Raw genomic sequence first — 24,989 nt, forward strand, 5'->3', positions numbered from 1 at the left:
AATCTTGCTGAGCAGTGGAAAGAAAAGCCAATGATTAAGGAGAGTTGTTACATGATGACATGGATTGACAGCGCTAATGGATTGAGGCCATAGATTTTAATGCTTTGCCATGTTCCTATTTTCTAAGGTGGGTTCAAGCAACAAAATAACAAATTTGCCTTTTTTGAGATGCATTTCCTCATTCATATGCTATGGCTCTTCTTTCAGTGGATTGGCAAGGTTAACTCCAGCTGTTCTCGTGGCTGTGTTGTACTTTCTTTTTTTTCAAGCAGTGTTATGTGAAGCAAATTTCAGTGGTCATTGATATTATTGATAGAATTTCCCTCAGTGTTACTCTGTGCATAAAAAAAAGTTGTCAGTTTGGTGAAAGTAATATCAATTGATTCTTATTTACAGAAATGTTTTGTGGTAACTGGACCTGTTTTCGCTTTTAGTATTTTTCTGTGAGTTACTGTTACTTTTGCGAGTGTGTGTTTTTGTTTGTGTGAGAACCTCCAAATGCTTGTGAATGTGTGCGTAGCATGGGTTGTCATTGAAATAAACACAAACAATACAGAAATCTAGAATATTTGCAGACTTGTCTGCATCAAAGCTTGTGGTTGCTAAGCAAGTATTTTTACATGGTACGTGTACTATATATATATATATATATATACACATATATAGTGGGGAGAACAAGTATTTGATACACTGCTGATTTTGCAGGTTTTCCTACTTACAAAGCATGTAGAGGTCTGTAATTTTTATCATAGGTACACTTCAACTGTGAGAGACGGAATCGAAAACAAAAATCCAGAATCACATTGTATGATAAGTAATTCATATGAATTTTAAGTAATTAATTTGCATTTTATTGCATGACATAAGTATTTGATACATCAGAAAAGCAGAACTTAATATTTGGTACAGAAACCTGTGTTTGCAATTACAGAGATCATACGTTTCCTGTAGTTCTTGACCAGGTTTGCAAACACTGCAGCAGGGTTTTTGGCCCACTCCTCCATACAGACCGTATCCAGATTCTTCAGGTTTCGGGGCTGTCGCTGGGCAATACGGACTTTCAGCTCCCTCCAAAGAACTTCTATTGAGTTCAGGTCTGGCTAGGCCACTCCTTAGTTGCCCTGGCTGTGTGTTTCGGGCCGTTGTCATGCTGGAAGACCCAGCCACGACCCATCTTCAATGCTCTTACTGAGGGAAGGTTGTTGGCCAAGATCTCGTGATACATGGCCCCATCCATCCTCCCCTCAATACAGTGCAGTCGTCCTGTCCCCTTTGCAGAAAAGCATCCCCAAAGAATGATGTTTCCACCTCCATGCTTCACGGTTGGGAGGGTGTTCTTGGGGTTGTACTCATCCTTCTTCTTCCTCCAAACACGGCAAGTGGAGTTTAGACCAAAAAGCTATTTTTGTCTCATTAGACCACATGACCTTCTCCCATTCCTCCTCTGGATCATCCAGATGGTCATTGGCTAACTTCTGACGAGCCTGGCCATGCGCTGGCTTGAGCAGGGGGACCTTGCGTGCGCTGCAGGATTTTAATCCATGGCGGTGTAGTGTGTTACTAATGGTTCTTTGAGACTGTGGTCCCAGCTCTCTTCAGGTCATTGACCAGGTCCTGCCGTGTAGTTCTGGGCTGATCCCTCACCTTCCTCATGATCATTAATGCCCCACGAGGTGAGATCTTGCATGGAGCCCCAGACCGAGGGACAGACCGACCGTCATCTTGAACTTCTTCCATTTTCTAATAATTGCGCTAACAGTTGTTGCCTTCTCACTAACCTGCTTGCCTATTGTCCTGTAGCCCATTCCAGCCTTGTGCAGGTCTACAATTTTATCCCCGATGCCCTTACACAGCTCTTTGGTCTTGGCCATTGTGGAGAGATTGGAGTCTACTTTAGTGTGTGGACAGGTGTCTTTTATACAGGTAACCAGTTCAAACAGGTGCAGTTAATACAGGTAATGAGTGGAGAACAGGAGGGCTTCTTAAAGAAAAACTAACAGGTCTGTGAGAGCCAGAATTCTTACTGGTTGGTAGGTGATCAAATTCTTATGTCATGCAATAAAATGCTAATTAATTAAAAATCATACAATGTGATTTTTGTTTTCGATTCTGTCTCACAGTTGAAGTGTACCTATGATAAAAATTATCGACCTCTACATGCTTTGTAAGTAGGAAAACCTGCAAAATCAGCAGTGTATCAAATACTTGTTCTCCCCACTGTATACATACACGCACTGCAGATATACCTTTGTCCCAATGATGTGCTTGAAGCGGTCATCTTACTTATTTGATTGAAGACTATTTTCTGTTTTGTCATTAAAGCGTAAAAGACTGAAACATACAAGGATTAAAAAAATTAAAAAAAGTCAATTAAATAAACTCGAGTGTATCAGCTTGTCATATTGTGGATGGGGTGAGATCTTCAGAACCAAATGCTTATGCTCCTGTAAACTGTTGCACCAAAGATTCAAGGAGTACCACCAAGTATCGTCAGGTGTCACTGTTAAAGAGAAATGAAGATTGCGAAAGAGAGTATACAAGCATGGGTTGGGAAAATGGGAGATTATGGGCAAGCTTAGGCTAAACGCAACTAACAGAACATGAGGACAGTTGAACTCTGGGCACTTTATTCAGTTGAGTGTCCCGAGATGCCTTTTTAGTCTCCAACCTTCTGCTCATCATCCTCGCAAACCTCCAAATCGTACATTGCATATGACACTAACATGTGTCCGTTAACCAAGGAAATTCCAATGCACATGCATGGGGCGGCAGGTAGCCTAGTGGTTAGAGTGGAGGGGCGGCAGGTAGCCTAGTGGTTAGAGTGGAGGGGCGGCAGGTAGCCTAGTGGTTCGAGTGTTGGGCCAGTAACCCATAGGTTGCTAGATTGAATCCCCGAGCTGACAAGGTAAAAATGGGTCGTTCTGCCCCTGAACAAAGCAGTTAATCCACTGTTCCTAGGCCGTCATTGTAGATAAGAATTTGATTTTAACTGACTTGCTTAGTTAAAAGAGCTCTCTCATTGTCCCTCTATCCTGTCACATACAGTCATGTTCTAGCATATTCTGAACCTTAACTTAAGAGCTCTCCTAAAGCCTTCCCTACAGTTAGACTTGACCAGTGGAGGGAGAACAATGACATCTACTGCAGTACGTTGTCATAGACCCCTTATACTTGTATTACCCCCTACAGTCAGTTCCCCCACACAGTCTTGGCCAGAACACACATACATTCCGGACTATACCCTAAGATACTTCACACCTGCAAGTAGTGAAATTGGATGTAGTGATTTGACCCCAAACCTGACGTCGATGACCTCACAGCTCAGTAGGACAGGCAAGTTGGATGGAACTAGTGACATAAATAGCATGCATCAGCACCCTTCGCAATCAGAGACATCTGACACCAAGTTCCTTCCTTAAAGTACTTTAATTTTTTCCCTTCTCCAAAACATTAGTCGCCCGAGTGAGTATGAGGGCGGCTTTGCTCCTAGTGCCTTAGTCAATGAGAATAAAAAGGTCCTGATACAAGTGCCTCAGTTTAACTACTCACAGTCTAGTGGCCTTGCTGGGCCAAACATTGCGAAATCATAAACTGCAGACAGTGACGAATATAGGAATCCTGATATTGTGAAAGTTCATATTTGCTCTCTCAATGGTTCTTGGTTGACCTGACAGTTACTAATGAAGTTCAGGGCATCGGAACAAAGCCTGTGGGTGGTCTTGGAGTTGGGTGGGTTGGAGGGGGGGGGCGTGTGTGTACAGTATGTGGGTATGGTTGGGACAGGGTAAGGAGAACAGAACAGTAGAGGGTCTGGGTTGTGTTTATAAGTCGCTCTCTCCGTACAGGGCACTGGAGAAGGAGATGTAGTCCAGGGCGCCTGGGGGCGCGCCGCTGCCGATGTAACTGGTCATGCGGCTGATGCAGTAGTCGGCCTGCTCTGGGGGCAGCTCCCTGCGCAGTTCTTCCACTGTGATGTATGTCTGGGAGGGGAGGACGCAGGTCAACAAGGGTTATCAAGGGTCCCACCACCGACATCACAACCAAAATCAGTGGCTCCATGTGACAGACTTCGCAGAAGAATAGGTGCAATAATGGTGCTGCCCAACTCACCTTGTCAGAGGCCAGGATCTTGAATGAGGCCATGACCTGATCGGCGGTGTCTGTCTCGGCCGTCTCGCGGGTCATGAAGTCGATGAAGGCCTGGAAGGTCACCACACCTGTGTTGTTGGAATCCACCAGCGTCATGATGCGGGCAAACTCCACCTCACCCTGGGGGACAGAGAGAGAGAGAGAGAAAGGAAGAAATTATTATATAAGTACAACAAATAATTACTCACAGAAAAACCAATGCACTGTATGTCCATTTCCTCAAATGACTGGGTCCTGAACAGTGTTGCCAACAATTTAAGTGAGATCTGCTATTGGCTCCGATGAAGTCACGGCATCAATTTGCCTTGTAAAAGCTGTGGTCCCCGGCATAGAGTTTTCAGCCCCACTCCTTGTGCTTCTCTGCCCGGCATAGCGTTTTCAGCCCCTCTCCTTGTGCTTCTCTGCCCGGCATAGCGTTTTCGCCCCCCTCTCCCGCTGCACACCCCCTCCATTTGTGCTTTTCTGCCAATGTGTGCTCCGTTGCTTTAACTTCTGTTTCACAGACAGCTTCTCCCACTCTCATTTGCAGCAGAATTGAGTGAAAAAGTCGCTAAATGCTGTCAAAACCATAGAAACCCCTCAGTCTCAAAACCGTCCGCAGCCTGAAAAGTAGAAGAATTTGTGGCTAGAATCATTTACCAATAAAAGTCACTGGAGGGGGTCTGAAAAAAACAAAGTCGTTAAGTTGTCAACACTGGTCCTGAAGCAGTCCGACTCACCAGATCGTATCCCATGGAGATGAGACAGGCGCGGAAGTCATCTGGGTCCATCATACCATTTCTCTTCTACAAAAGGAAAAACAAAGATCACTAAGCCACATGGGCAGGAAAGGGATGTAATGTTAAGCGTAACGATTCCTAGCGCAAGCTCGGTCTTACCCTGTCAAAGTGGTTGAATGAGGCTCTGAACTCGTTGAGCTGCTCCTGGCTGATGCCCTTGGCATCTCGGGTCAGGATCTGGTTCTCCACCTCGTTGATGGTGCGGGCAATGGTGGTCAGGAGCTGCTCCCAGCCCACACGCACATGCTGAGAGGAGGAGAATATAGGATTAGAATCTGAAGACTTCACAGAGGTCTACAATACAGACAGGGAGAGAGGAGAGAGAGAAGGTGGGGAGAGGATGACATAAAGATGGGAACCCCGTGGCAATACCTCCATGGTGTAGTTGGTGTGCTTGTTGTCGAAGATGAGGGACTCCTGGCTGAGCTGGTGGTCTCCCTCCAGCTTGTCGATGTTGCACTTGTAGTTTATGATGTTCTGCTCGTACTGCTTCAGGTTGCTCATCTGTTCCTCCAGGGAGCCAGCGATGTCCACAGACACGTGGCTGATCTCCTACAGGAGGAAAGAGGGGCTGTGTTAGAATACAATGACGATTCATTCATTTAATTTGATTTATTCAGCCAGGATAGCAACTGTTTTAAAGGGAGTCCTGGGTTCCATAGAATCAAACCAAACACACACATCACATAAAAGGTGTTAAAATACAGGATTTGTCGACTTTGTCTTGAGAGGATATGCTTGAACACTCATAAAACAGATCTGGAATAATCTAATGAAGATGTGAGTTTGAGCTGTGGGGTATTGGTTACCTCCATCTTGGTCTGGATCCAGGGTCCAATGATGTTGGCCTGGGCAGCGAACTGGCGCCTCAGCCTCTCGTTGGACTGCTGCCTGGCCACCTCCTCCTGCAGCATCTGATCCCTGAGGGGCACCAGGTGTTTCACCTACACAAAGCAGATAAAGGACAAAATTGATTACTGGACCTGGAGCTTGAGGCATCCTGATGGATCCGTGTTAAAAGTTTGAATGATAACCAAAGAATCGTTGCATTGAGTTTGTTTAGAACGTCTCTAGAACGAGAGGGGTCAATCCCTCTCCCTGAGCAGACAATATCAAAAAGAGATGGACATGTACTCACAGCATCCCATTTGTCGGTGATGTCCTGGGGGGAAAGGTTGGTGTAGGGGTTGACTCCTGACAGCTTGATGCCGTAGGTCTGAGCGATCTTCACGATCTCATTCTGGATGCCCATGGTTGCAACGCGCTCCTTATCAGCCTCTGGCAGGGTGGCCTTGAACTGGTCATGGGCTGTGATCAGACTCTGAGGAAGAGGAGGAGCAAAGGGAATGACGAAGAGGAGAAAGTGAAGGAGGGGAGGAATGATAAATGGATGTAACAAGAATGCCCCCCCCCCACCTATCATGCCCCCTCCCTCTCTTTGCTTCCTACCTGAATCTCCTCAATGCTGTGCACAATGAACATGTCCTGCAAGTCCTCCATGGCTCCGTCCATCCAGTTGTTGAAGGGGGCTGCTCTCTTGGCGAACTCCAGGTACAGCTGGTCGATGGTCTCCCACAGCTTCTCCACGCGCTGAAAAAACACACACAAGCCAGTCGGTGTTATCACCTGGTAATTGAGGTCATCCCAGACTTGTATGGAGGGTGAGAAAAAGACAACTTCCGAAGCCTATTTACTGGAAGTAAGGTAGGTTATATAGAGGGTAGGAAGGTGTTATGTGGAGGTGAGAAATAGGGTAATGCCTGTCTGTCTCCAGGGTACCTCCAGTGAGTCTCTCCTCTTCTGGGTCAAGGTACCCAGGTTGTCCCACTGGTCACAAATACCCTGACAGCGGGCGTTGATGGTGACGGCGTCATGATAGTCCAGCTCACTAGGACATGAAGAATATGAGATTGGAGCTAGCATCGGAGTAATTTCAGGCCAAAAGAGGAAGGGGCATTTTCTTCCTTTTCTCTCTCACACATCTTTATCATTCGATCAGTCTGTCTCTCAGTGGCATTCTTTTCCCTCGCTCTTTCTTACTTGAGCTCCTGGGCGATGGCAGCAATCTGCTCCACTCTGTCCTGGTGGGCGGCCAGGTCGCTCTCAAACGCCTCGTGCTTCCTCATCAGGGCACGGATCTCCATCAGTGAGGCAGACTCATAGTCCTTCATGGACAGCAGCTCCACCTTACCTGAGGGCCACAGAGAGACACACACTTGACTAAAACGCAAGTAGAAATCCATTTACAGCTATTACAAAGTTCAGAGCAGGATTTTTACAACCGAAACAACACAAACCCTCCACTTGATTTGAGATCATTGAGAGTCTCCCCTCGGAAATGGAAAGAGCCATCTCCCATACCTGAGGTCCAGGACTCATGCAGGGAACACTTCTGCTTGAACTTTTCAGCCAGGTGGTCCAGCCTCTCCAGGCGGCGGATCTCAGTGAGCAGCCACTCCTCATAGCCCTTCTCTACCTGCTCCAGACCCTTCCAGGCATTGGCAATGTCCTGAGGGGAGACAAGTCCGAGACAAACCAGGGGCTCAGTGAATGAAAACACGACAGACAAGGGACCAGATGACTGTAATAAGAGTGATAGGGCGGGCTAACGGGAGGAGTGGCTGTGTGGGGAGGATCGGGGGGACGTACCGACACCATCTTGCCCTCTGAGGGCATGAAGGCTGGCCTGTTGCTCAGCCTCAGCTTGGTCTGCAGGGTGTTGAAGTTAATCTCCAGCTGACACTTCTCCTGCACCTTGGGAGGCTTGTGGACGCGACGGTAGTCACGGAAGTCCTCCAGCTTCTGCTGCATGGCGCGCATGGTTTGCTCGGCCACACGGTTCTCCAGCCAGGGGATGGTGCGACGGATCCACTCCAGCAGCTAAGGGGAGAGGGTAGTACTGAGATGAGTCCACTGAAGCCATCTTAACACAGAGACATTATTTGGAATGGACCGAGAACGGGTCAAACTAAAAAGGCTGCCCACTCACCTCACTGGCCAGCTTCTCATACTCCTCCATGAGTTTCTCGTTCTCCTGGTTGACAGCCAGCACCTTGCAGATCCTATTGGCAGCCGTCTCGGCCTAGGACACAAGACGAAAGGTCAGGGAGGATGTCCAGGCTGGACCTCTAAGGGGAAAGGCTACGTAGAATGGTGGTCAGTGAGGAAACCTCAAACTATAACAAATACAAGTGAGTCGCACACTCCATATATAAACTCCCAGTCATTTCTTGGGTGAACCTCACCTGCTCGGCTCCAGCGAAGGCATGATAGAAGCAGGACACATAGGTCATGATGGCTTTCTCGTCGGGCTTTGGGGTGTTCACAATATCTCAAATGGAAAGAAAAAGTCTAAATTATTGCCATCGATGTCCAGAGAAAACATTTGTTCCTCATTCTGGTTCAGACAACATGAGTGCTTATGAAAATGTGTGCTTTTTGTCAGCAGCTAAGATCCGTCTTAATGCTACAGTGCATTCGGAAAGTATTCAAAGCCCTCGACATATTGTCACATTGTTAGGTTACAGCCTTATTCTAAATATTTTTGCAAATGTATTCACACAAAAATTAACTGAAATATCACCCTTTAGGAAGTGATTACAGCCTCGAGTTTTCTTGAGTATGACGCTACAAGCTTGGCACACCTGTATTTGGGGTGTTTCTCCCATTCTTCTCTGCAGTTCCTCTCAAGCTCTGTCAGGTTGGATGGGAAACATCGCTGCACAGCTATTTTCAGGTCTCTCCATAGATGTTTGATCGGGTTCAAGTCTGGGCTCCTCAAGGACATTCAGAGACTTGTCCCAAAGCCACTACTGCGTTGTCTTGGCTGAGTACTTAGGGTCGTTGTCCTGTTGGAAGGTGAACCTTCGCCCCAGTCTGAGGTCTTGAGCAGGTTTTCGTCAAGGATCTCTCTGTGCTTGGCTCCGTTCATCTTTCCCTCGATCCTGACTAGTCTCCCAGTCCCTGCCACTGAAAAACATCCCCACAGCATGATGTTGCCACCACCATGTTTCAACGTAGGGATTGTGCCAGGTTTCCTCCAGACGTGATGCTTGGCATTCAGGCCAAAGAGTTCATTATTGGTTTCATCAGAACAGAGAATCTTGTTTTTCCATGGTCAGAGTCTTTAGGTGCCTTTTGGCAAACTCCAAGCAGGCTGTCATCTGCTTTTTACTGAGGAGTGGCTTCCGTCTGGCTACTCTACCATAAAGGCCTAATTGGTGGAGTTCTGCAGAGATGGTTGTCCTTCTGGTAGGTTCTCTCATCTCCATAGAGGAACTCTGGAGCTCTGTCAGAGTGACCATCGGTTTCTTGGTCACCTCACTGACCAAGGCCCTTCTCCCCCGATTGCTCAATTTGGCCGGGCGGCCAGCTCTAGGAAGAGTCTTGGTGGTTCCAAACTTCTTCAATTTAAGAATGATGTGTTCTTGGGGCCTTTAATGCTGACATTTTTCATTTACCTTCCCCAGACCTGTGCCTTGAGACAATTCTGTCTCAGAGCTCTAACGACAATTCCTTTGACCTTAATGCTTAGTTTTTGCTCCGACATGCACTGTCAACTGTGGGACTTTATATAGACAGGTGTGTGAATTTCCAAATAATGTCCAATCAATTGAATTTACCACAGATGGACTCCAATCAAGTTGTACAAACATGCTAAGGACAATCAATGGAAACAGGATGCACCTGAGCTCAAATTTGAGTCTCATAGCAAAGGGTCTGAATACTTATGTAAATAAGGTCATTTGTTTAAAAAATATATATATATTTTTTAGACTTGCTAAAATGTCTAAAAAGCCGTTTTCGCATTTTGTCATTATGGGATATGGTGTGCAGATTGATGAGGGAAATGCAGAAGACTGTAACGTAACACAAATGTGGGAAAAGCCAAGGGATCGGAATACGATCTGAATGCGCTGTATAACTTAGATTCTTGGAGTTCTGTAAGAAACGTGGTTCACCTTCAGCATCCAACATCTTGGGGATGTCCAGGTACTTCTCTGCCACCTCGAAGGCAGTGTTGAGATTGCCCATGGGGTCATCCTACACACACACACACACACACACACACACACACACACACACACACACACACACACACACACACACACACACACACACACACACACACACACACACACGACTCGGTGAGTAAAAGGCTAAAGACCAGCACTAGTTCAAAACAGACCGGATGCACTCAGACATTCTGAACTACGTCGGCAGCTCGCTTTCCATTCACCATGTCAAAAATACTGTTTGGAACACGGCCTGTTCAAAAGAAGATGGTGCATCACTGTACTCCCTGGCGAAAGCAACGCTGCCGAAACGTGTCAGAGTTCTCAAATCTTTGTAGCGTTGAACATTATAAATTGTAATTATAAGCCGTTTAATTATATGAATAGTGCCTTGGTCCTTGTTTTTGTTTGTTTCATGACGTTTAAAGATAATATAACTAAAATTGAATTAGTTATCATAGTCCATCACATTGTAATCACGTCTGAAGCCACTCCATGCATTATTGCCATTTTAGTCATTCCCTCAAGATGATGATGCTGGATCATTTCAAGGTCTTTTTTTGTTGTTGTGTCAATTCATATAAAACATGCACCGTTTTAAAGAATAGTACACTGAACCATCTCGAGCAGGTATTCGATTGTTACTTCAAACCAGTGTCTTAACAGAATCGGTCCGTCAGTAATGTTAGCCAAAGCACAGTTCAGTTGTCTATGCCAGTTCCTCCAGCCTCACCACTGTTCAGTTAGAGAACAAAAGAGCTTTAAGAAGAATCAAAATGACCAAAGAAAATACATTACAAAAGGTTCAGAGGAGACTACGGGTGTGGACAATGGTGCGGGCTGTTTGAGTGATGTTTGTATGGGCAAGTGGAGAGACTGGCTGAGTGTGGACCAGGGAGGTGCGGACCAATCATGCAGGGATGTGGGTGGGAAGAGTGACAGCACCTTGCGCAGTTTGGAGTAATCAATGAGGTCAGGTCTGTGTCTGTGGATGAGGGCACACAGTGCCAGGCCATCCTTCCAACTGAGACACAGACCCAGGGAGAGAGATAGATGGAGAGAATGATATACAAATCAATCAAAGACGAAAAGGAGGAACAAAAAGAGATGAATGCATAGAATCTGTGAAAAAGGTAAACACAGGATGTGTGAAGGAGAGAGAAAATGTGAAAGTGTAACAGTGAGATGAAGAATCTCCTCTAACAACTGTGCAGATTCAGAACATTGTAATGTTCTGAATCAGGATGTAAACCATGACTAAAACACATATCAGTGACTACAGAATGCATGTGACATGTTGTGAGCCAGCTATGTGACCAGAACAGAGTAGTGGCTGCTCACCTGATGTGGAAGTTCTGCACATTGACATTCCTGTAGGGGGCAGTCTTCCTCTGGCACCACAGCAATAGCCCCTCCTTAGCAGAGGTCTCTGAACACACACAACGATGTAAGGTAGAATAGTATTTTTAATGTTTGATCCGTTTATAGCATAGAAATAACCCTAACCATGAGAAATGCCTATTGCATATGTCACATATATGACTGACGAATTGTAAGGTGCTTCAGAGGGGTTTGTTTTTGTGTCTTTGAAGAGTGCTCACCCTCTACAGAGATGTCCTGGATGGCGAAACGCAGAATGATGGTCCAGATCATCCCCAGGGTCATCTTCACATTACCATCCACAATCTCTGCCGAGGTCAAGGGTCAGTTAGATCCGAGGATAGAGACATAAGATGTGGAAATACATTTGCAGGAAGTAGACGAGCACTATGAGAAGTTAAGGGGTTTTTGGGGTGCGAGTCTCACCCTCGGCGCCGATGGACACCAGCTTGACTCCCTTGCTGCAGATGAAGTCCAGGGCCTTGTTCACGTTGGCGATTTTGTGGAAACGCATTTTGCCTTTGTCTGGCTTGGGAAGCCTTTCACCTGCACGCACGCACACACACACACACACGTTAGTATTCATGTAAGTGAATGGAAATTGTTAAGTGTATTTAGACATTTCACCGTGCAAAAAAAAAAAGAGTGAAACGTCAATGTTGGACAGTAAATTGAGCCCTCTGCCTGTGGGGTCCAACTACCTGAGATGACCTCCAACAGCAACATGAGTTTGAGTCCATTCCTGAAGTCCTCCTCAATGTTCTCAATCTGTGTGCCCGCTTTACGCAGGTGAGAGTTGCACCAGGCGGTGAAGGTCTGAGAGAGAGAGAGAGAGAGAGAGCGAGAGAGAGAGTGTGTTAGAATACTTCATAATATTTTAGGCCAAAATCCATTATGCTTCACTTATGACAACGCCTTTAACAGGAGAGCGCCATGTGTGTCTTTTCAGGGGTTATGGGTCAATATATCTAAGTTACTACTGATCCTACTTTGGTTACTTCAAATTCTAGAAAAATAATCAACTTGAATGCTGCAGTACACAATGATCTCATAAATGAGACGCCATCCGTCATAACCAGTGTAGACGGTGTATAACAGCTGTCGACTGTGTAGAACAGTATAACAGACTTTCAAGCCAAAACTACAACAACCACCCCTTCGGTGCGAATGTTATTACAAAGACATAAGAGTAAAACTATGCGGCATAAAAGTCGAGAGAGTTGAGGAACATATTTCTGATGTCCCAATAGCATGGCATCAGGTTTATGAACTGATATACAAAAACAGCATAAAATGTGTTCTTTTCAATTGAAGCTATTATGTAAAATCCTCGCTATAACAAGAATGCTCAGTGTATGGGGGCATTGAACAGTCAGAGCGGTGTAGACTCTGCCACGCAGAAACAGAATCGATAGATCATCCCTCTTGGTATTGTCCATCGTTGGCTTGTTTTTGGAATCAGGTCCAGGAATGGTTGTGATTGGACCTGCAAACTGTACTGTTGGGGGATTTGAAGGACCACAGTCAGTCAATAGGAAATATCATTGTGCTGTTGGGTAAAGGGTCGGTTATTTTTGGGGCAATTTCGGCAGAAATGTTGCAGATGGGGAGGTTCAAGTTGCCTAGTGAGACACCATGGTAGAACGGAGGGATGTATTGAAAGAGGAAATGGTAGAAAGACCATTTACTGGGAAATATGGGTTGATCTGAGTCTGTCTGAAGGTTGGAATTAATACATACACAGTATAAATATTTGAGATCCTCCAACCAGGGGTGAGGGTGGATGTGATTATTGTATGCTTTGCGACGTTATTAATATTTTGTTTTCGCGGTGTAACCTCTGTTACTGCCGGTTGTGGGTGTGCTCACTTCCGTGTCCGCCCAGGCGTTGGGCGGGGCTTGGTCCTTCTCGCCCATGGAAAATCCCTTCGGGCCACGGGGTTCGTCCTGCCGGTGTCTCGGGGCGAGCCCACCCACTGACCAGAGCACGCACTGATGGGGAGGTACCATTCGTATTGTCTTTGTATTATATTGTTGAAAAATATAAATCATTTAGAGACAACAAAAAAGCATGGGGTAAATGATACAGTACACCCATTCATTTATGAGTACGGGATTTACCTATTTTTCTAAGACTGTGATATAGCTTTTATACATTTTGAAGAGTACATAGTAATGGATACTATTTTGACCACGTGACAATGTGATGCAGAAGCTGTTGAGGCAATGCAACGCAGAGAAAACAGTCTGTGGGAAGGACTGAACCTAGAGTGAAGCTGTTGGATGTTGTGAAGACCAATCTGTTTTGTATTTATCTATGGGCTTAAGAAATAGATAACACAGCATGTGCCGTTTTCCATAAACTGGAGTGGAGTGAGAGATTGTGAGAGGGAAAGAGGGACGAAATGGAGAGACTGAAGAATGCTCAGGCCCAATGTAATTTGATTTAAAGCTGGAAGGGGAGACTCTTCCGCAGCAGGTGTCTACCCCCCAAATCACCCTCTACTGCCATTGATGCCCAATTTTAGACCGGGTTGGAGGAGGGGGGAGAGAAGGAGGAGAAGGGAGGCGGATGAGTGGGTGTAGGAGGCTATATCGGATAGCCAGGGGACAGCTGACAGCACAGCATTCCTGCAGCAGACACTCAACCAACAGTATGGGGAAAGGGAATGCTGGGGAAAAAAAGGGGGGGGGTGCTTTTTGAACAACTCTCAATGTTAGCTTTTCAGTAACATCTATCTCACCCACTGGGGATTTGGGATGGGATAATACAATCATTAACCTTTTATCATTTTTAAAATCAGTGAAAGACAGTGACCACTCTTGCAAAACCTCTTTATTACCGGTGAATTCATTAAAATTAAAATACCTTCGTATTGATGATGGATCAACTCCTCACCATCATTATAATGTTTAATTCACTTGTAAAAAGAAATAACAAAAAATGCCCAAGAACTGTGGAAAGAATATTAACATGGAATGGATCTCGTGTGTATGACACAGGTACAAAAAAAAAGAAAAAAAAGAAGACATTAGCAAAAAAATGACTTGGACCAAAAGAGACATTCATACTGACACAACATGGCCTATCCCTACCCGACACCTACCTTGTTAAGCAAACTCTAGACTAATTCATAACCAGTGTTGAACTACAACTTTACTGAGTTGTGTTCCGAGCTCGCTGGGGAGGGGGGTATAACTCATGTCCAAATATTATTTGCACATAAAGCCAGAACAACAAACAAGGCCTCACTAAAAAAAATGTGTGTCTCAATGACCAGTTTCTAAAGCTGAACCATTAAACTTAACATTAAACTCACATAACACAAATTCCCATACCAGCACACCATGCCATTCAGTAATTGAGCAACTCTTTCTCTAGCTGAGAGTGACTGTACCTAGCCACGACTATATTACAAGCGCTTAGTGCACCTTAGTGTTAATACAACTTCCAGGCTAAACCATCCTTCAGAAAAATGCTAAAACTGAGCATTGAAGCAAAGAAACTCCACCAGAAACGATGCCTGTTGCCGTCACTGAGGGCAACAGCTTCTCCAACCTATTACCTCAAACCAGAGGGAACTATGGGAAAAATAAAGTAGCTATCATTGTGGAACATGTTGGTAACATAGCGAGTCTGGGGCTTTAGTCCTGCCATGTCATCCTTCCAAGTCTCGTTCATCACTTGAATGTGAGGAAGCTTGGGAAACGAGGCTAGGTATGGGGCTAAGGCCAGTGAGAGACTGTGGCCCTTGGTCTGGTACTCCAAGGAGCTGGGCTGGCACTGGGATTAGCACCCTCCACAGGCATGCAGGCCTGAGTTATCTGGCAGGAGCCCACATTCTCTCTACTAACCCTTGTTGTTAGTGGGGGCGTTTCCATGTAAAAAGCCCCATGAGCACTAACATGTGAAGTTCATAGGAGTGCATCAAATTTGGTGTCAAATTAAAGCGAGGAGTCTATTTTTGTTGTCGTTGTTGAAATTAAGGCATATATACATTTTCCCAAAATGTTCCATCCCAAAAATGTGGAATAAGCAAAGGCTTTTTGATTTCTAGTCAGATGGAAAAGGGGTCTTAGAAAACAGCCAACAGAAAAAGTCTTAAAATGTATTAGAAATACATCAAAACATAAATGTTGAATACCCCTGCCAACTAATAACATTTATATATATATATTTTTAAATATTGCCTAGTGTCTTGTCGTTCAGGATATTTTCTAATTTCTCTCCCTCATGGGGGAGAATAATGAAAGTTCACAGAAGTAATAAGTAAAAGGAAGACCTACCAATGATGTTTTTACTGATAACACTTGGGTTTATTTAATTTTACCTTTATTTAACCAGGCAAGTCAGTTAAGAACATATTCTTATTTTCAATGACGGCCTGGGAACAGTGGGTTAACTGCCTGTTCAGGAGCAGAACGACAGATTTATTATACCTTGTCAGCTCGGGGGTTTGAACTTGCAAAGAAGGATATAAAACATTTTCTACCTTTATGTACCTACTCAGGATACATCAGCATGAAGAGAATGAGATTCATAATGATGCATTTCTGTATAGTACAGATCAGGGACCCATAATGTCATTCTGTTACCGGGTGTTAATCCACTTCACTTAGTGTAGTTCAATAACCAAAATAGATTTTTTTCAAACTCAAGGTGTCATATCATAGCCAATACCACCATTCTTCCTGCTGACATCTTTGCCTCTTAACTCAGAGTAGATATGTTTTGTGAAAAGGTGGTCACAAACGGAGGGAGATGTGACTGTCATCCTGTTGCCAAACCTTCCATCTGCAATGTTCTTCGAGTAAGTGTTTTTTGTACAATGTGGAAATTCTTCAAAGTTGTCCTTGTGCATGTTGCTGCATGGTTTGCTTAACTTCGCAATCAATGTTTACTGTTTGGCAGAGTGTTAGTGAAAAATGGGAGTTTGAGCATCATTCTGTTGAATTGCCTTGTGGGTAAGAATACGGGGCCTGCACGCTTAATACAATGGCATGGCACACGTAAGCCTGACGGCTCAGACAGAGGAAACAGACAGGCATCTGCACACACAAAGAAAACATGAGCACACAAACACTCATGAATATCTACAATAGCTGGACACACTGACTCATACATGAGGTTGTATAGGCTTAGTGTACACACACAAACACACCAATAATTGATTTCCATTCAAAATCATATTTTCCCTAACCCTAAACCCCTAACCCTAATTGCAACCCTAAACCCCTAAACCTATCAAATATACATTTGAGTCTGGCATTTAGCTAAATAACAGCGGTGTCACCAAATCACTACATTCCAACACTCCCATCATGCAAGAAATACAAGAGGACCGTTAACACATCAGCAACAATATTTCCCCCCAAAATGTATTGTATGTACTGCCACCATTTCCATGACTACCAGTTACCTCGGAGTTGCCAGCATATAATGAACACTTGGTTTGCCAGTCCCTTTCTGCTTGAATTGCTTTGCTAGCACTACTCTAATCCACAATTCTCTATTAATGCCCAGATCAGTTTAAGAATTAGAATCCTTGTCGATGGTCTTTTTTCAATAATAACAACACATACTATAAGCGATAACATTCCAGTGAGTTTGTGTTTAATATGAGTTTCACAATGCTTGTAATCAGTGTAAATTACTATGGTAATATGCAGTGGACTTCGAAAATGTTCAGACCACTTGAATTTTTCCACATTCTGTTACGTTACAGCCTTATTTGAAAATTGATTAGTTTTTCCACCCCCCCCATAAATCTACACACAATACCCCATAGTGACAAAAAAAAAAAACAGGTTTTTAGAATTTTGTGCAAATCTATAAATTAACATTTTTACTGAAATATAACATTTACATAAGTATTCAGACCCTTTAGTCAGTACTTTGTTGAAACACCTTTGGCAGTGATCACAGCCCTGAGTCTTCTTTGGTATGACGCTACAAGCTTGGCACCCCTGTATTTGGGGAGTTTCTCTTCTCTGCAGATCCTTCCAAACTCTGTCAGGTTGGATGGGGAGCGTCAGTGCACAGCATTTTTCAGGTCTCTCCAGAGATGTTAGATCGGGTTCAAGTGCGGGCTCTGGCTGGTCCACTCAAGGACATTCCGAGACATGTCCCGATGCCACTCCTGCATCGTCTTGGCTGTGTGCTGAGGGTCGTTGTCCTGTTGGAAGGTGAACCTTCGCCCCAGTCGGAGGTCCTGAGCTCTCCGGAGTAGGTTTTTAAATCAAGGATCTCTGTACTTTGATCCTTTCCCTCGATCCAGACTAGTCTCCCAGTCCCTGCCGCTGAAAAACATCCCCACGCCATCATGCTGCCACTACCATGCTTCACCGTAGGGTTGGTGCCAGGTTTCCTCCAGACATGATACTTGACATTCAGGCCAAAGAATTCAATCTTGAATTCATCAGAACAGAAAATATTTTGTTTCAAATGGCCTGAGAGTCCTTTAGATGCCTTTTGGCAAACTCAAAGCGGCTGTCATGTGCCTTTTACTAATGAGTGATTTCTACCTGGCCACTCTACCATAAAGGCCTGATTGGTGGAGAGCTGCACATGATTGCCCTTCTGGAAGGTTCTCCCATCTCCACAGAGGAACTCTGGAGCTCTGTCAGAGTGACCATCAGGTTCTGGGTCACCTCCCTAACCAAGGCCCTTCTCCCCCGATTGCTCAGTTTGGCCAGCTCTAAGAGTCTTAGTGGTTCAAACTTCTTCCATTTAAGAATGGAGGCCACTGTGTTCTTGGGGATCTTCAATGCTGCAGAAATGTTTTGGTACCATTCCCCAGATCTGTGCTTTAAGACAATCCTGTCTCTGCACTCTACGGACAATTCCTTCAACCTCATGGCTTGTTTTTTTTTCTTTCTGACAAGCACTGTCAACTGTGGGACCTTATATAGACAGGTGTGTGCCTTTCCAAATCATGTCCAATCAATTGAATTTACCACAGGAGGACCCCATTCAAGTTGTAGAAACATCAAGGATGATCAATGGAAAGAGTATGCACCCAAGCTCAATTTCGAGTATCATAGCAAAGAGGTATTTCTAAAAGCTGTTTTTGCTTTGTCATTATGGGGTATTGTGTGTAGATTGATGAGTATTATTATTATTTTTTTAAATTAATTTTAGAATAAAGGCTGTAACGTAACATGTGGAAAAAGTCAAGGGGTCTGAATACTTTCCGAATGCGCTGTAACTACAACACAAAAAGAGATGACTCGTCACTCTCTTCACTCTTCAAAAGGCTTTGGCAAGAGTTGTAAACAAGCTGTATTGAGTTGTAAACAATGTATTAGATGACGAAATTAACGTGTAAGGATCCACAATCACAACCTAAAGCACAAAACAATCACGTCAAAGCAAGGGTCTCTTCACCACCGCGGAGATAAATGATGTAGTACATTTAGGTGTACAGCCAAAAGCATGCATGGAATATTGGTTTGTTTGCAGCAGTAAGGGGCTACGAGTAGACGTGTTATGTTGGTACCACAGTGTCATCTCTGAGGAAAGAATGAGAGCATCCCCAAAGCAGGCAACACGGTGTCAAATTGTTCCTTCACTACAAGCATGGCATACCCGTGTTATGTATGAGGTGAGTTGTTTAATGGTTACAGTTCTTGTTCCACACCACTTCTTGTATAGGTTTGGTTAATGTTAACGTGTAATAAACCCATTATATAGACGTGAGTACGAAGCACCAAGTGACTATCAAAATGCAACGGACATCCTCTATCCTGTCTGCATCTCCACGGAATGATCATTTCTAAAAACATGCGGAAGGGCATCACTGCTATAACATATAGCACATATACATGTAGCCATCCGTGCTAGAAATGATAATCCCATCCCTACATAGTTATATGCACTACCACATTACATGTCAGACCGTATACAAGAGGTCTCATTTCTCGTGGACAGACTACTCAAAATCGAGAAACTGACCAAATTGTTTGAGATTAGAGTTCGGAGTTAACAGAGGTTACAAAATGCCTAAAAGAAAAAAAAGGTGACCACCTACAAGTGTCAGTCTGTTCGTGCTATCAAGCCAACTCCCCGTCACTCATTGTTATGTTTGGCTTGACAATGACAGCAATGGCGCTGACAAGAGCACAAACAGATCTGGGACCAGGCTAATTACTATTGCATAATAACTTACAGCATGTCAACTAGTGTTGCGCCCCGGCAGCTCATTGAGTCAACGGGCACTGCGTGCATGTCTGCCAGCATTTGAGAAGGCTGCAGAAACTCCATGGACTATTTATAACTGCTAAAGGGCTAGCGTCAGCATCATTTGTAGGCCTTCTGGTGTCGAAAGTACAGTGAGTCTTATGAGACTGTACAGACATATGGAGGCTTCCGTGCAATTATGGATGATGCAACATGGTATCCATTGAAAGACGAGGATTTATAAATGGCACGCACTAAAAAAAAAAGATGAACCAAAAGCATTATGCAACAACGTAGCATTGGTACTACTACAAGCAGTACATTTTGCATCTCATGAGACAGAAACCACACAAAATACAATACATCAAAATTCTGGCGTTTACAATTAATGGAAGACAATAATCAGTGAATGAGACAGTTAGAATCTATGACACATGTCCCAATTTAAGAGTATCCAATTTCAGTCCTAACAGAGAAGGACCCCCCCCCTCTTAAACACCTAGGACATCAAGCATGCCCCATATTTCCCAAATCCCACCACTGCCCGCTGCTAGAGCAGCAAACATGGCTGTAATAATGACATCATCAAGGTCCATTCACAGTGACACGGTTACCCTCTGGTGACACACGTGTGTACAAAGACCTTTTACACGGGTAGTTTCATTTAATCTCAGTTGGTCCAGTTTGTAAAACCGGATCAACGGAGATCTTTTGGTCAAAGATCATTTATTTATCATAAAGATCCCTTTTACCTGAATCTGATAGTCTGTAAAAATCTATTTAAATCTATAATGATATCCGTAATGACAGTGTATTATATGGGACATTGGAGACAGTTAGGCCAACACCTATACAATATAATGTATTTACGTGACATTAGCCATAATGGGCACATTTACAGTATTTTGGAATAAAGGAGACACTCGTAAGAGCATGTGTAGACCCTTGACTGGCATTTTGGGGGGGGTTTATTGGGGCTCTTCTCTGCTATCGCGAGTTATGCCACCATTCTGGACACTTGTCTAGTGTAAAGTAAGGCCTTTGCCATGTACACTTGCCTTGTAATTGTAAAGCAATTCATATATATATATATATATATATGGGGTCATCAGAAATACCTGCGTGACCTCGACTCCTGACACCGATAACTCCACCCACCATTGGCCTACTGGGACACACCAGGCAGTTTATAGAAGCTGGCCCTACAAGGACACCTCTTCCGGAATAGCAACTGCCACTTGATCATACTGATGGCTTTCTCAGCCACCTCCCTCCACAGCCTGTAAGAGGCTCCCCCATCGTGCCCTCCCTCCCTCCCGACAGTCAGCCACCATAATTCCCTGCTAATCTTTCAGAATGTAGAAAAAAGGCTCAAAGGAATCTATTGAATGATTTGAGTTACCCTTGTGAGAAAATAAATAGATATGACAGGTGAACTAGGCGAGACAAGATACACCTGATGTTATCACCATTTCTACGAGTTAATAATAGATTGTGTTGACTATAGGAAGTTGTAATTGGCGTATTTGGCTGTAGTTCATTGCTAGCCAGGCTTGTAGTTCATCGCAAACAGGGTGGGCCAGGACCACCCAAAAGCATTTACTGCATTCCATCATACTGTATCAGGGTGTTACAATATTCAATGACTATGCAGTGGAGGCATGGAAAGCCAATTGATAACTACGCAATAAGACATTGAGATGGTACGATTTTAGAGGCTGGTCATTTCACACAGCAATTAGTGGACTAGAATACAAACATCGCACTGGTTCATGTGCAGGAAAAAGATAAGTGATTGAAACGTGATCAGAACATTTAAGCAGTTGTGGTTCCATAAATGATCACTGACAAACATCCATACAGCAAAACCTTTCAAGTATTACGTATTAATGTCACGTGCACAAGTACAGTGAAATGACTCCCTTGCTAGCTCTAAAATGTAATATTGTGTGAGCAAAGCAATATAACCCAACTCCTTCAGAGATGCTTAAAGGAGTAGTTCCCTATTTTACAACTCGATGTTAGATGGTTCCTCACAGTCACTTCCATTGATTGCTAGCTTGCTAAGGTTAACTGAAGTTTGTAGTGGCCATTTAAAGAACTAAAACGTGGACTACAGTTTTATCTTGGCCCATAGACTACTTTCAAAGTGAGGAACCATCTAACATCAAGCTGTAAAATATTGAACTACTCCTTTAAGTGGGTATCACACATAATCGAAATCCCTATGTGAAGCGGAGCATGTCACCTGTGCACCTTAATGCATGTGGAGGGGTGTGAAACCTTGCATGGGAAGCTGCATCCAGCAATCTATGCAGCAACCCTTTTTAGCGGTATCCAATACAGTCTTGTCCCTTCGCTACAACTCGGGAGAGGCCGTGCGTCCTCCAAAACACAACCAAGCCAAGCCGCACTTAACCCAGTGCCCACTTAACCTGGAAGCCAACCTTACCAATATGTCGGAGGAAACACCGTACACCTGGCGACCGTGTCAGCAGCATTACGCCCGGCCCGCCACAGGAGTCACTAGTGCATGATGGGACAAGAACATCTCTGCCGGCCAAAACCTCCCCTAACACGGCCGACGCTGGGCCAAATTGTGCACCGCCCCATGGATCTCCCGGGCGCGGCCGGCTGCAACAGAGCCTGGACTCGAACCAGGATCTCTAGCGGCACAGCTAGCGCTGCGATGCAGCATTGCAGCACTCGGGAGGCTTTCCAAATAGATATCGAACAGGTGGTAGGTAGACAGACAGACAGTCCTGTGGCAGTCAGGGCCCAGAGACCAGAGGTAGGATCAGACAGCCTAGGTCTAATCCCTAAACCACACCCTGAGCCAGGGGAAAACCCAAACACGTGTTACGTCATCAACCATAAACCTAAAATAGATAAAAAGGTGTAGATGTACATACATAGTATAATACAGGAATATGTACTTTTTGCAGGTAAATACTGGACGCAAACACCATTGCGAAAGGTGACCATAGTCAATGCACTGAAATCTCAAAATCCACAAAATAGGGGCCCTGGGCATCTACTTAGTGCAGTGCAACATAGTCAGAGCTGATGTGGTCATAGCTAATTATGGTAAGGCTATAGCGAGAGACTGATTGGGTTCTGGGTGCCGTGATTAATGCATTGATATCTATACATCCCGACCAAGCCACTGGTAACAGGCAACAAACACAGAAATCACAAGGCCCACTACGACAAGAATTTCCGTAGGCTTGTGTGATATAAGTTGGCCTGTGCAGTCATCACATTTGTTCTTCACTGTTTGGTGCAACCAGTCCCTAAGCACTCGAAGAGGACCTTCCGGGTCAGATGTCTGCACCCCAAACAGCGTGAATTTAGCATGATGGCTGTTCCAGAGTATTAAAGCCTTATTGGCGGTGATACTGACAAACATACAATGGCATAGCAGCACAGGGGCATGGTGATGCTCTAGAGGTTTTTACTTAAAGAAACGTCGGGCCCTTAATGGATAAGTCCACCACGGTGTACTCTCAAACCCCCAGAGAGTGATGAAGAAGCAAAGCGCTAGAAGTAGCAGTTGGGATTGATGGGCTGAAGGGACATGATAGAAAGGGGTACAGGTTAAGTATTTATAGTTCAATAGTCTATTTGGAGGTCTGAAACGCAGCAAGGGCTCTTGCCACTTCTACGTCTCACTGCCTTGGTGTTGCCATCTGTTGCGGTCTCTCACTTTGTTGAGTTCTCTGAAATATAGAAACTGTAAGACTGATGGGAAACCAATGTAGCCTACCCCGGTCAATGACAACTATGTGGGATACTTGGGATGTCCCTACCCTACCTCATTGAAGTTGACATTTAAAATGGTTAAGGTAAGGACTATGGTTTGGTAGGGGTTATGGTTAATGGGTAGGAATGTCCCAAGGATCCCAGATAGCACTGACCATTAAAAAGAGGCTTAAGTATAAGCTGGTATAATTATGTGCAATCAATCTTCCCAAATCAAACAGGTGAATGAATGACCAGTACTGATTTAGATCAGTGAGAATGTTAACCATCCCCAAAATGTTACTGTGCATGCAATCATTTAATCAATGAGTTCCCTGACAACAAATTGCATATCCACAGAGATCACACTAACTAACCATGTTACTCCCTGCAGGCTACATAGGCCCCGATTATGAATATTGAGAATAAAGTCTTAACGTGATATCAAGATCGAAATGTAATTTTCCATAATGCCAAGCAACCTGTAGGCCAGCCTACTTAATAATATGACCCGATAAAAAAAAATATTACCTTGCGCTGTTGTTTCTCCCAGGCAGGGTCCAACAGAAGGTCCCTGTCCCAATCATCCTCTTGGGTCATGTAGACTTGATCCGAAGTCATGTAGGAGCCATATTGCACCTGAGTTTCGATTGCTGTCATTTCGCTGTCTCCTTTGGGAGATGCTTATCCCCTCGACCTAATCAATTTAATTTGCACCTTTCAACTCCTAAGCCCGCAAACTTGTAGGGACACTTTCTGTGGCAGAGAAAGCTGCGCCCGACTTGAGATTCCTGCCTATAGATGCTACTCCCACCGCACGAAGTAAAGACCGCACTCCAACCCCTGGTCAGAGGCGACACACGTAACAACCGGTTAATTACGACTGACTCGACGTGAGGCTATTAATGACACACCTAAAAGGATATAGGCATAACTACAGGATGTCCAGAGGTGCATATCCGTGTCTTTACGCCTCTTGAAGATGCATCCATCTATTCTACGCTGAACAAAAACATCAACGCAACATGTGTTAAAGTGTTGGTCCCAAGTTTCATGAGCTGAAATAAAAGATCCCAGAAATGTTCCACATGCACAAAAAACGTTCTCAAATGTTGTGCACAATTGTGTTAACATCCCTGTTAGTGAGCATTTCTCAAGATAATTCATCCACCTGACAGGTGTGGCATATCAAGAAGTTGATTAAAAAGGCATGATCACTATTAAACAGGTGCACTTTGTGCTGGCCACTGTAGTTGTTAAACACAATGCCATGGATGTCTCAAGTTGAGGGAGCGTGCAATTGGCATGCAGACTGCAGGAATGTCCACCAGAGCTGTTGCCAGAGAATTCAATGTTCATTTTTCTACCAGAAGCAGCCTCCGTTTTAGAGAATTTGGCAGTACTCCAACCAGCCTCACAACAGCAGATCATGTGTATGGCCTTGTGTGTGTGTGTGTGTGCGCACGAGCGCTTTGCTAATGTCAACGTTGTGAAGAGTGCCCCATGGTGGTGGTGGTGGGGTTATGGTATGGGCAGGCATAGGCTACGGACAACAAACACAATTGCATTTTATCGATAGCAATTTTAATGCAAAAATGTATACCATGACGAGATCCTGAGAACATTTTATTTTAAGGCATCTGTATTCCCAATCCATAGATCAGGGCATAATGGATTTATTTAAATTGACCGATTCTCATATTATGAACTAACATTTTTTAAATTGTTGCATGTCGTGTTCATATT

At 44.3% G+C, this 24,989-nt stretch overlaps 2 protein-coding genes across 2 annotated transcripts in view; one reads left to right on the plus strand and one right to left on the minus strand.

Annotated features, from left to right (window-relative positions):
* Positions 1–3,407: 3,407 nt before the first annotated feature.
* Positions 3,408–24,105, minus strand: LOC118390502 (alpha-actinin-3). Its single transcript, XM_035781128.2, has 21 exons — positions 23,775–24,105; positions 12,025–12,139; positions 11,750–11,869; positions 11,545–11,631; positions 11,285–11,372; positions 10,889–10,967; positions 9,890–9,971; positions 8,174–8,259; positions 7,918–8,010; positions 7,578–7,808; positions 7,290–7,437; positions 6,969–7,119; positions 6,708–6,816; positions 6,378–6,518; positions 6,067–6,249; positions 5,738–5,872; positions 5,301–5,480; positions 5,028–5,174; positions 4,869–4,934; positions 4,111–4,269; positions 3,408–3,980 (listed from the first exon to the last, which is right to left on the minus strand). The coding sequence occupies exons 1-21, from the start codon at positions 23,901–23,903 to the stop codon at positions 3,822–3,824; spliced, it is 2,688 nt and encodes an 895-aa protein (XP_035637021.1). The 5' UTR covers positions 23,904–24,105; the 3' UTR covers positions 3,408–3,821.
* The window catches only part of LOC118390503 (ras and Rab interactor 2-like), a 29,895-nt gene continuing 18,137 nt past the window's right edge, over positions 13,232–24,989 (plus strand). The window contains exon 1 of the mRNA XM_035781132.1: positions 13,232–13,326. The gene's annotated coding sequence lies outside the window, so the exon portion shown is untranslated. The remainder of the gene's footprint in view (positions 13,327–24,989) is intronic.

This window comes from Oncorhynchus keta, chromosome 11 (genome assembly GCF_023373465.1).
Source record: "Oncorhynchus keta strain PuntledgeMale-10-30-2019 chromosome 11, Oket_V2, whole genome shotgun sequence".
NCBI lineage: Eukaryota > Metazoa > Chordata > Actinopteri > Salmoniformes > Salmonidae > Oncorhynchus > Oncorhynchus keta.

Coding starts and splice junctions, on each gene's coding strand:
- LOC118390502 (XM_035781128.2), bottom strand. CDS start 23,903: ATGACAGCAATCGAAACTCAGGTGCAATATGGCTCCTACATGACTTCG. Junction 10,968..11,284: donor GTGCAGAACTTCCACATCAG/GTGAGCAGCCAC, acceptor TCTGTGTCTCAG/TTGGAAGGATGGCCTGGCAC. Junction 5,873..6,066: donor TCACCGACAAATGGGATGCT/GTGAGTACATGT, acceptor TGCTTTGTGTAG/GTGAAACACCTGGTGCCCCT.